Source organism: Corylus avellana, chromosome 8, assembly GCF_965113065.1.
Source record: "Corylus avellana chromosome 8, dhCorAvel1.hap1.2, whole genome shotgun sequence".
In the NCBI taxonomy this organism is placed as follows: Eukaryota; Viridiplantae; Streptophyta; class Magnoliopsida; order Fagales; family Betulaceae; genus Corylus; species Corylus avellana.
Window position 1 is genome coordinate 22,173,175 of NC_142497.1, and position 12,965 is coordinate 22,186,139.

Below are 12,965 nucleotides of genomic sequence, written 5' to 3' on the forward strand. Positions count from 1 at the left end.
TACAGTTTATAATGGAAAAATGCTTGGGGTACTCAATCTCTTCACAAAATTTACATATCCTTTTCACCCATAGTTTCTCTCCATTCTTGAAACAATTCACTTTGCACCCAAAACAATTATGGATCAGTTGACCTAGCTGCCCATGACGAAGCCTATTGGCTTCTTAAAATTTGCAGGTATCCCAAACCACCATTGTATTTGTGGGGGTCTGCATTGCTGTTGGGCCTGATGTTTCTCAACAATGAAACCACGTGTCGTGTGAAGACAACATTTATTTATCTCTTGCTTTTTGGTCCAAGGGGCTTTTTGGATAAGGACTAAAGGTCGTAGAGAAATCAGACTTTGCTTAGGAAAATAAAAAACAAGTTGGGGGGGGGGGGAGTAGGTGAGGGAAGGGCAGACTTTGGTTGACTAATGTACTATATTTCTAAAATATTAGTTAAATTATAATTAATATTTTATAAAATCACATATAAAGTTGAGTATGACTAATATTTTTTCCCATGCAATGAACAGAAGAGTATCAATTTTTTTTTAATGTAAAATGACAATGTTACCCTTGTGATATAATATAACCGAATATTCTTCTATTCATTTTGAACGGGAGAAAATCCTTTTGCCACTTAATAAGTCATTTATAATGCGGGATTCAAGTACCACACGACATTATTAGATAAATTTGACATAATTTGTAACAATTTAAAAAAATGTCTAGTCATATATGTATTAGTACTTTAAAGGAGAAACTTCACTAAGGACCCTCAAACTTTCACCCGTTTTGAAATACCCCTCTAAACTTCAAAATCTCTCAATTTAGTCCCCTGAACTTTTAATTGCTTTCAATTTGGACTCCTCCGTCAGATTTTAAAAGTCACATGACGTTTATACTCCTGATTTTTGTATAAAATTTCAACTTCTAAAACGTTTTTTTATTTAAAAAAAAAAAACAAAAATCAGGGATATTTTGGTCTTTTTTTTTAAAATTTTTAACGGCTAAAATTAACAGAAGGGTCCAAATTGAGAGCAATTGAAAGTTCAGGGGACTAAATTGAGAGATTTTAAAGTTTATGAGAGATATTTTAAAATGGGTGAAAGTTTTGAGATCCTTAGTGAAGTTTCTCCTACTTTAAAAAGATTGCGAGTTCTAGTTAAAGGGTGTTACAGTAATGGCTCATAACCCAACCGAAGTGCTGAACTAAGCAATGATGTCATTGCTGTTTTGGGCATGTAAAATGTCATATCCCAAACCTTGCACGTCCTGGTGCTGTAGCTGTTCTTGCTCTATTTTCCAATTTAGTCCCTTCTTATTTTGTAGGTTTATTGCCAAAACCAGAGATGACAATAATGGTCAGGTATCCTACACCGCCGGCCTATTGCCTGCCTTAAAGGTTAAACAAACACATTTTTAATGCAGCACAAAAAAGATTGGCTATACTGTACGAATCAAGTAGGATCAACCAAAGCTTGATCGTGCAACATCATCATTTCTAGTACTACTAGAAATGTCTTGTCTCCCTTGCCTCGTGCATCTGGTGATTTCCATCAAGTTTCCTCTTCTTCTTTTTCTACTCTATGTCCTCGTTTACCACGTTGGATTAGGTTTAGTTTTGATGACACATCGAAATCCAGCAATTAAAGGAATTGGGTAAGTAAAAAGACTTGTCCGGGGAGCTTCTAGGAAATACGTTTGATTATAAACTTTTTTTTTCAGCATCTTCGTTGGGTGTGATGTTTGATTACTAAATTTGATGGGGGTATGTCTCTTGTCAGGTGTCGTCTGCTGATATAATACAGCTTGAATAAGGTAATAGTATCGAATTATATTATTGTATGTCGAGTTGTGAATTGGGTATTGTAGCTATGGTGTAGTTGTTCCTTGATGTCCGGTCGAGAATGTAAAAAACAATTAAGGTGAGGTGTCAAGACAATTATCTCCTACAACACCATTTCTCGGGAGCTCCCATGCGTCGAGGCTAATGGGCTTCGAGGCTAATGGGCTGCCTTTGGGTTTAGCCTGGCCAAGTTTAAACTATTTTCTTTCTCTTTAGCAGTCGGTATCTAGAAAGCAAAGCTAATATTGTACTTCGTACAAACAAAGTAGTCAAAAGTAAAAGAAACAATTTAGATCAAATAAGGTAATTTAGAGAAATGTTTTTAGGGTTAGAGTTTGAGTGGAACAGATATAACAGCTTCAAAGATGGAGATTTAAAGTAAGTAGGCAATGGGGTTGTCAGTGGGGCACTCATGTCTCATGTGCTGGAGTTAGTCATACAATGATGCCAACAACGACGATATTAACAATAAGATTTATCCAGTTGTGACAAAGACCATGAGAATCTGGTTGAACGACTTTAGGCAAAGCCTAAATTCTTACATTTAAAAAAAAAAGAAAAAGAAAAAACAATTATTTTGAAATTTTTGATGATTCTCTATTAGGATTTAACGAAAAATTCTAATGGAGGGGTGAAATTGAAAAAAATTGAAAGATGAATACACTAAATTGAGAGTTTTTGAAGTTTAAGAAGATAATTGTAAATTAATGTGATGAAAGTTCATGATGGTTAAATGAAGTTTCTCTTAAAAAATTAATTTGTAGGGTCTATTTTATAAAAATACATAAAATTTAGGAGAAATTTTCAATTTTTTGCAGTATTTCTAAAATTTAGTCGAGCCAAGACCCCAAAAGGCAAGAATGATTATGCCTCTGATAACTAGTGATTTATCATGATATTAAATAGAGCTCAAGAGTTTGGATCGAGAACTCTAACAATTTGTTGTCTGGTTAGCACATTGTGAGAAAATCTAAATGAGATCCACGTGTCTGAGTAAGACAGCTCAAATAGTCAATTTAGTTTATTCTTGGTCACTATTTTTTGTTTTTGCTGAGCCTATATGCCACTATTTCTTCATAGGATATATATATATAATAATTCCTTTTATATCGATTTTAAGAATCTTGAAGAGAAAATTTTTAAAAAAAACCAATTGCTTTTGATAGTGGGGTTGCTATCACATACCACTTGGAACAGCTAGCTTTTCATGGATTCCTGGGGTGGTTCCTGTTTATACTCAGTATATGGATTCCTAGTGGTTTGGTTCCATTCCACTACAATCTACAACCCAAAAAAGGTGGAATTTTCTATTCTTTCAGCTGTACACTTGCCTGTCTCAAGGTTTAAGCTTTTAAATGCTCATTTTTCACAGAGGTTTAATGAAGAAGATTATGATAATAATTTAGTAATTTGCTTAATTCAAAATACATGCAAAAGCAATTCCTTTTGATTTGATTGAATAGGGATTGCAAGAAAAAAAATGTAGAGATGAAGGAAATGCAGCCTATATTTAGAAAACTTAATGAAGTGTATTCATTACAAGCTCCAAACCCTAATCAGGGTTATCCATTTCTAGGCTAAGGTGTCTTTATTAATATTATAATATAGGGTTTAGAAAGATTGCAAGGGGACTCACTGTTTTTGGCTCCTTCCCGGCCCGGAAGTTTGCTTTCGGCGACTATCTTCTACCACTAGCGCTTGAAATGGGAAGCAAGTTACAACTACCTTGAATCAATCAATGAATGAAAAGAAATCGCTTTCCGAAAAATAGAAAGCGGGGACAAGACATATTGGTTTTGTAGGTCCAAAGTGCGATTTTAAACGTATGAGCTATTCAATCGAATTAGGGTAAACACCTACTTGATTTTTTTCTCCATTAGACGGGCCAAACACCTTTTATTTTATTTTTTCCAAACATTTAATGACTAATGAGAGTCTAGTGATGGCCGAATAGGGTGTCATATGGTCGTGCGACTCGTGGGAAATCAAATGCCTCTTTTTTCTACCCACGAAAACGACACCGAATGCCTTCTTTTCCTACCATGAAAACGACACCAAACACCTCTATTCTGCGTGAGTGTTATTTTCACATGTCCCACTCCAGTGACTCCACCATATCTTATATGCCATCTTCAATGTCGTTTTGTGTTTTCTGTGGGATGGTATTGGAACGGATCGCACACCGTCGACTTTTCTAAAGCTTGACAGGGTCGGAGTCAATTGGCCTTTTGTGACATGTAATCTCAACCGTTCAAAATGTTTGACCCGTTGCGATTTTCAATCATACATCACAATGGCCCCAATAGCTCAGAAAAACGGAGAGAAGGGGACAAGAAAGGGGAGCGTCCTTTGAAGTATTTATGCTTATCCATTTAGTCTTTGTCTTTGAGCTAAACTTCAAATCCCTCTCTCTCTCTCTCTCTCTCCAATTACAATTTTCAAGTTCGTCCCTATAATTTCTTTGTTTTTCAATCATATGAAAATCACATGCTCTAAATACATTAGTCAATTTAATAGACTAAAAATAGATGCCAATTTAATAGATTGAGAAGAAAAATGTGTCATGAACCTGACGATGATGTTTTTATCCTAAATAGTTATTTTCATTATATTTGAACTTGTATATTACCTAATTGAAGCGGCTCATAGCTTGGTAGGAGTACCGGAGAATGTTGGTGTTTTTAGAATTTGGATGGAAGAGGTTCCAGATATTATTCATGATGTAGTTTCTTTAGAGCAATCTGCTCTTGTTGTTTAAAGCTTTGGCTCTAGATGTTTTATTATTCTCAAGTTTATTTAAATAAGATCTGTCTTTATTCAAAAAAAATAATAATAAAATTGAGGTGTGATGTGATTGTATCGCGATATCTAATTACACAATCTAATCTGATAGGTTAGTGTATCTATTAATTGGGGCACTGGATATGAGAAAATCCACCAAATCCAAAAATGATGTGTGAAAATCCACCAAACCCATCTCAATTAATGCTTATTATTGGATTTTTTTTTTTTGAATTAACTGCAAAATCTTAGATGGGAAGTTGTTTTTTTTTTTTTTCCCTTTAGGCAAGGTTTTTCTTTAAATGAGTAGGAAAGAAATTCTATTAATTCACTATATTATACTAACATATAATCTTAGAACATGTTAGAATATATGATTTTTACATGTATTTTTTATATAAACTGACATCTGTCTTAAAGTAAGTAATTCTCATATATATATATTGAAAATATGTATGTAAAAATTACGTGTTTTAAGAACAAATATCAAATCTTCGTTAGAAAGATAATTTTTTTTTAATTTTTTTTTAGCACTTCATAAAGTTTTTTCACCTTCTTAGTGACCTCTCAATAACATGAACTGACCCATGACACCCAAATTGGCTGGAAATGGTGGTGTTGTTATATATATATATAAAAGCAAAGGTGCATACAAGAAAGATAAGTGATGATCATAAAGGCAGATCCTACTTGTCAAGGAGAAGATTTATTCAAAGAAAAATTCAAGTAGGAATACTACTAAAAAATATCTGGTTAAAGCGACCCATAATGTTAAATTGTGAGCGCCACCCTATATATCTTGAAAGCTGGTTAGATTTGAGTAGTGGGTAACTCTTCAAGGACATCTGAAACTAATGATGATGCGATCTTCTAATACTTTAAAGACGGATACCAGTTTAATTAGTTTATTTGATCCAATTTAGAGTTATATGGTATATAGAGAGTTGAAAGTTTCAACTGAAGTTGCATAAAGTCAGGATTGTATTAAAAGCATGACATATATTAATGTTATTAGGATAAGAAAGAAGAGCAAAAGGGTTGATATATATATAATATTCAGTATAGAAAATGATTGAGGTTTACACATTACAATGATGTCTGCTGTGATTGAGAAGTTGCTTTTTATAACAATTTCTTTTTTTAATAAAAAATTGAAATTAGTTTCTTAAACTGAAAGATAATAAAAATTCAAAGGAAGACGATTATTCTGACCAGAAAAAAATAATATAAAATAATATATATATATATATATATAAAACAAATCACACGGCAGAAATTTGGTACACTTCTAGAAGTTATCGAATGCTGGCTGACACTGTCTACTTAGGGCGATAGGTTCAAGAATTCCTCCATGTTTCTTGCACAAAAATATCCAACCCAGAACTGATATCCTGACAGACGCTCCACTTCTCCAAAATGACAGACAAATAAATATCCCAAACGTAGCCAACTTAATATTTTGTTTGAAGTTTGAGAAGTGCTAAGTGTTTTTCTAGTGTTCTCTTAACTGTGATGTAACTTTTAAAATTATTAATAAATTACAAGTCAATAATGATAATCTCAAATTAAACGGTATTTTTAAAAGCCACATCACAGTTAAGAGGACACCGACACCAAAAAAATACTAGAAGAACACCTAACATTTTCCTTAAAGTTTAGGCAAATGAATTTTTATTTGACAATAACTTCGATCATGATGTGGTGTAAACGGTGTGTTTTGTACCCTCCAATATAAAAGAAAATTTCTTAATTTAAAACACAAAAAAATAATATAACAATTCATTCTATATATATATATATATATATATATATATATATTGACAAAATAGTAATTGATCAAACCACTGGATCTACCATTCTACTGTCTTGATTGGCTTTGGAGAGTTCGGTGGTAAGTAGTGGGAGTTAGGTTATAATTCATTAAAAAGTTCATGAGATTGATCTAAATTAAAGATACAGTATTTTTATATTTATTATATCTAATATTTTTACCTAATATGTCAAATTTCTATTGAAGATTGAATTTTTTTGTTTAGACTACGTGCCAAAAGAAATGGCTCTCTTTCCATTTTGCTATTTTAGTCTATAATAAATTTAGAACAGAAATAATCTTTTATGATAGAATATTCTAAAAAACCTTGATGATCTATAAAATTAAAACTATATACTACAGCTGTTTGCAATCTTAGTTGACAGTCCGTGACGATAAAAGACATCAGTGACGAATTAGGAACAACTTTTAAGGAAAAACATACTGACGGTACAGGTGCGTCCACGTCATCCACCAAGGCCAAAAAAAGGCGCAAGGCGTGACAATCCGGAATCTCCATGCGGCCACTTTGGTGAGGCCGTTTCTACTAGATCACTGACACGTGGCTATTAGTCAGTGGGTGGCCCAATAGATATTAATGCACCGGTCGGACCCGCCTGCTTGAATTTCATTTTGGTTTCGCGAATTTGGGTTTCATTTTGATTTGCATTTGGGTTTCATTTTCCAGTGGGGAAATGGAAAATGGGGAATGGAGAGGAGCGTAGGTAGCTTCGTAGGCTCGCCTTTTTGACCCAACGCCACCATAAAAGAGAGGGAGAGAGAAAGAGAGAGGGGAAAGGAAAAGTCTTGCCTTTCCCTCTGTCTTTTCCTTCTCTCTTTACTTTTCTCTCCCTCCCTAAGTGGGTTTGCGTAGTTAAGAACAACCTTATAAGAACAACCTTAAGGCAGAGGAAGACAATCCAAAGGGTGTGGCTTTTGTGAGCATTTCAGCTGCTTTTGCGGATTCTGTGTTGTAAAGGTACCATCTTGCTCTTGTTGATACTTGGGTTTTGTGTTTAAATAAACTCTTGTTTGTGGGTTTTTTGGTTATTGTGGATGATTCTAAGCTTCTGTGATTGGTTGCTGAGAAAATGGGAGGAACTTGTAATATAAATTCTGGGTTTTTTGTTTGTTGGATTCTTAATAGATTTCTGTTCCATCCTTATCCCTGTGCCTGAATTTGGGTAATAGTTGTATGAGTTTATGGCTAAATGAGTAAATATTGAGAATTTGTTTATGTACTGAACTTCTGGTATAATTTATCATTTTATTGGCATGTTTCAAGTAATATTTTTGAATAAAGTGAAGCCTTATCTCTCTATGTCCCTGTGTCTATTTTTCTATGGGTGAATGTTTCTTTGAAATTTTGCTTTTTTCTTTCTTTGTAAATTCTGGAATAGCATTTATGATTGCCGTCTTTGTTTCAAATTTTGTAGAAAGGGGCCTGTGGAGGTCTGAGAAGAGAGGGATTTCCATGTGCAGTGGTTCTAAGAGGAAACCTTCTCAAACAGGTTTCGTCATGGAGAGTGAATTGGAGAAAAGAGAGGGGTTGCAACCTAGTTTTTCGCTTTTGCTTGAGTTAGCAGCCTGCGATGATTTAATCGGTTTCAAAAGTGCTGTGGAAGAAGAGGGTCATGATGTTGATGAGGCAAGCCTGTGGTATGGGAGGAGAATTGGGTCAAAGAAGATGGGGTTTGAAGAGAGGACACCCCTCATGATTGCTGCCATGTTTGGTAGCAAAGGTGTGTTGAATTATATACTTGAGACTGGTCTTGTTGATGTTAATAGGGCTTGTGGTTCAGATGGGGCCACGGCACTTCATTTTGCTGCTGCTGGTGGCTCTGCTGCTTCGGCTGAGGTTGTTAAGCTTTTGCTTGACGCTTCTGCTGATGTTAATGCTCTTGATGCTAATGGAAAAAGGCCCAGTGACTTGATCACTCTGGTTTTGAATTCGACTTCTAACCCCAGGAAGAAAAAATTGGAGGTCATGCTGAAGGGCTTTACTTGTGTTGAGGATCCGTTTTGTTTGTCTTATGAAATGGTGGAAGGTCAAGAACTGGAAGAGGCTTTGACACCTCGGGTCTCAAAGGATGGGAGTGAGAAGAAAGAGTATCCTGTTGATCTTTCTCTTCCAGATATCAAAAATGGGATTTATAGCACTGATGAATTTCGAATGTATACGTTCAAGGTCAAGCCTTGCTCAAGGGCTTACTCGCATGACTGGACAGAGTGCCCTTTTGTTCATCCGGGGGAGAATGCCAGGCGGCGTGATCCGAGGAAGTACCATTATAGTTGTGTCCCTTGCCCAGAGTTCAGAAAGGGGTCGTGCAGGCAAGGAGATGGTTGCGAGTATGCGCATGGTATTTTTGAGTGTTGGCTTCACCCTGCTCAGTATCGCACACGCCTTTGCAAGGATGAGACAGGATGCACCAGAAGGGTCTGTTTCTTTGCTCATAAGCCAGAAGAGCTTCGCCCTCTGTATGCATCCACAGGTTCTGCAGTGCCTTCTCCAAGATCTTTCTCAGCCAATAATTCTGCTCTGGACATGGGATCGATCACCCCACTTGCCCTCGGTACTTCATCAATGTTGTTACCATCCAATTCAACACCACCCATGACTCCCTCTGGAGCCACTTCGCCTATGGGTGGAACCATGTGGCAAAACCACTCTAGCATGGTTCCCCCTACCTTGCAGCTTCCAGGTAGTCGGTTGAAAAGTGCTCTAAGTGCTAGAGATATGGATTTAGACATTGAATTGCTTGGGCTTGAAAGTCAACGTCGCAGGCAACAACAATTGATGGATGAGATATCTGGTCTCTCCTCCCCATCTGGCTGGAAGAGTCCCTTGTCCAATACTTCAGCTTTTGCTGCCTCCCCGGTTGATCGAAATGGGGAATTGAATAGGTTTGGACGGATGAACGCTACTAACCTTGATGACATTTTTGGATCTCTGGATCCTTCCCTTTTGCCTCAATTACAGGGACTTTCAATGGATGTCTCAGCATCCCAGTTGCAATCTCCTACTGGGATGAAGATGCGCCAGAACATGAGCCAGAACATGAGCCAGCAGCTCCGGTCAAGCTATGGTACCAGCCTTTCATCCTCTCCTGTGAGGGCATCATCGTCATTTGGGGTTGACCCATCTGGTGCATCAGCAGCCACAGTGTTGAATGCAAGGTCAGCTGCTTTTGCAATGCGGAGCCAGAGCTTCATTGAGCGAAGTTCTGTGAAAGGTCATTCTGGCCTTTCTTCCCCTGGTGCTTCTGCTTCTCTAATGCCTTCTGCCCTTTCGGATTGGGGCTCCCCTGATGGAAAATTGGACTGGCGACTCCAGGGAGAAGAGCTGAACAAGCTTAGGAAATCTGCTTCTTTTGGGTTCCGAAGCAATGGCGGCAGTTATGCATCGGCTGCAGCCTCGATGCCAGCAACTGTCAATGAGCCGGATGTCTCTTGGGTTCAGTCCCTGGTGAAGGATGCCCCGGCTGTGAAACCTGGGCAGTTAGGTTTTGAGAAGGAGCAGCAGCAGCAGTGTCATCTTGACACTGGAGGATCAGAGATGCTTCCGGCTTGGGTGGAGCAATTGTACATGGAACAGGAGCAGCTGGTGGCATAAAAGCATATTTAACCCCTAAATTGCTTCTATCATAACCTTTTAACTAGTCTTTTGCCATTTTTTTAATCTTTATTGATATTTATCATATTTAGATAGAGGAACTGGCAAGGGGGATAAAAGAATGTACCCCCCATTGGGAGAAAACAAAGAAGTTGGGCAGGATGAAAGGTTTTCTGCTCATACAATTATTAGGTTCTTCACAATAATAGGTCTTAGTTTTGCCATTCTTCTCTTCATTTTAGTTTCTACCCAAGCAGAAAGATCTCTGAAGCCTTGAGTATTTTTCGTGAGTGAAACTAGAGATGCTGATCCATTTAAACTTAATATCTCATTTTGCTATTGGAATTTGTAGGGATACTAATTTATGGGGTTATCTTATATGTTGGTGGGGTTTTTACCTATGTATCAATTACAAGCTGTTATTTTGATAAATAATAATATTCATGTTTCTTATATTAATGTCACCATGGTGCTTTCTTACTCTTTGAAACCAATGAATTATCCTTTATCTACGATATCTTCTTGGAACCAATTGAAATTGAAAATGGACGCCAATTTCATCTCAACTTTCTAGCTGGAGCTTGGCATATTTCCACCTCCATTTTCTCTCATCTTTTGCCTCTGATGCCATTGTCCTACCTTTACGATTCTCTGAATATTGCGTATTACTTTACGCATTAAAAAAGTTGAGATTCATTGGCTCCGTAATTTTCCACGGGGGAGATTGTTGAGCACTAAAAAAAAGGCAGGCTTTGGCAACCCAACTTGGTGTCTCGATCAACTTTTCTTGTTAGGTATAAGATATAGTGGCTTAAACACTGGCGAGAATAAAGAACAGAAGGCAAGTGCATATATAATTATTCTACGTTTCTACCAACTCACATTGAAGTTTTCACTGGGTCACCGTCTTTCTTTGTTTTTATAGTTTGTTAGGTAAATTTCTTACAAACTGACTTGTTAGGTAAATTTTCATGTGACACTCATCTAACTTTTAAATAATTAAATTTATCAGTCAAAATTTGATAGTTAAGGTTTTCATCCACGTCATATACCATATGACACCCATATGAACGGCCACGTAAATTTGTATAGGATTGTAGTAAAAATCGTAGTAGTCCAAACATTTTGGGAATACTTCATATGGGTGACGAAGTTGAACTCTTTTGCAGATTATTGGTTACTTTTGTGGTTGTCAACGTGTATATATATTTAGAAGAATGATACATTTATTCTCATTTTTTACACCTATAAATGTCTTTTAAAATCACTAAGGTTATGTTTGGCAAGAGGCCGGATTGGAAAGAAGACCCATGACCCAAAACCTCAAATTTTTTTTTTCACTTTTTCTCTCAAAATTAACCCAATATTTTTATTTTTTTACATCAAATCAATTATTTTTTTTATTATTATTCAAATAAAAAAATAATTACAAAACAAAATTTTTCACTTTTTTATACAAAACGTTCTTATTTTTTTTCTCTCACATCAATCAAATTTGCTACAGTACGGATCGACTTTTTAAGTCCATTCCATTGCCAAACATAGCCTAACGGATCAAAATTCAATAAGATTTTGATATATTTATATTTATGTATATATTCAAAACCATTCTCTTAGTTGGCTTATTTGAATTTTGCCAGTTAAGTTTGCAAAAGAGACGTTATTAATTATGATGGGGTTGTTGAATCAGAATAGTAATGATTGGTTAGTCTAGTGGAGCATTATTTTGGGTTGGTGGGTTCCCAGATGTGCCTACTTAAGGAAAAAAAGGGGTTTCTTAAAACATACACAATACTAGGATTAGAGATGTGCCTAGGAACAGGATGAGATTAAATATTAAGGTACATTAATATCATTCAAATTCTAGTTTCATTATCAAAAGTTGGGAACATTCGGCCGCCACTAATGATTTTGGTTGGCCCCGGCTTCCCTCCTATTGGCAACCTTCTTATTTATAGGGGTAGCTCCATTTTTAAATAAAAGCATCTAACGACTAAAATGTTGTCACATCACTCGTCTAAAAAAAAAAAAACAAAAAAAAAAAAAAAACAATTATTAACCTTAACTAGATTAAAATGAATAATAATAAAGTTTTTTTTTTTTTTTTAACTGACAATTTGTATTTGCATGTCGAATTTGAGTCGTAATAAGTTAATCATAACTCGACATATTTAATTAAACAAGTCAATCACTTCAATTATAATCTGCTAATTTCATGTCAGGTTCGTGTAAAAAAAATTTCAACCCTAAATGTCGTGTGTCAGATTCAAGTCTTATTAAAATATGAGTATAAAACTATGGACAAAGTTTGTTTTCCTCCAAACTGAGTTGAAGAATTTTTTTTTAACCTAGTCTATAAAAGTGACATATGCCTATTTTTTTAATAACATGAGAGATGCACATGAGTTTTTAATAAAATGTATTCCAACTTTATCCCTACTATAAAAAAATATGTGCATCTCACATGTTCAAGAGATACATGTCACTTTTATAGTATAGGTTGAAGGAAATTCCTCCAACCCAGTTTGGAGGAAAAGTTTGTTCTAAAACTATATAGGTCAACTATAATCTCGCCTATTTAATTAAATGAGAATAGACCCCTTAATCATAATCCATTAATTTTATGTTAAACTCAAATTGAGTTTGGGAGTTGTATAAAAAGTTGTTAGCCCTATTAATAAAACTTGTTAGCCGGGGATCATAACCCGTTAATTTTATATAGGTTGACCATAACCCCGCCTATTTAATTAAATGAGAATAGACCCCTTAATCATAACCCGTTAATTTTATGTTAAACTCAAATCGAGTTTGGAAGTTGTGTAAAAAGTTGTTAGCCCTACTAATAAAACTTATCGATTCATAGAACTTATATTCAAATTCCACTTCATGGTGAGAGCGGAAAACAAGAATTAGAAAAGAAAAAACAAAA

The 12,965-nt window shown here is 35.6% G+C and overlaps 1 protein-coding gene across 1 annotated transcript; it reads left to right on the forward strand.

Moving 5' to 3' along the window:
- The first annotated feature begins 7,151 nt into the window (after positions 1–7,151).
- LOC132163458 (zinc finger (CCCH-type) family protein) lies at positions 7,152–10,489 on the forward strand. Its single transcript, XM_059573756.2, has 2 exons — positions 7,152–7,402; positions 7,860–10,489. Exon 2 carries the CDS (start codon positions 7,898–7,900, stop codon positions 10,034–10,036), a length of 2,139 nt encoding a protein of 712 aa, XP_059429739.2. The 5' UTR covers positions 7,152–7,402; positions 7,860–7,897; the 3' UTR covers positions 10,037–10,489.
- The last annotated feature ends 2,476 nt before the right edge of the window (positions 10,490–12,965 follow it).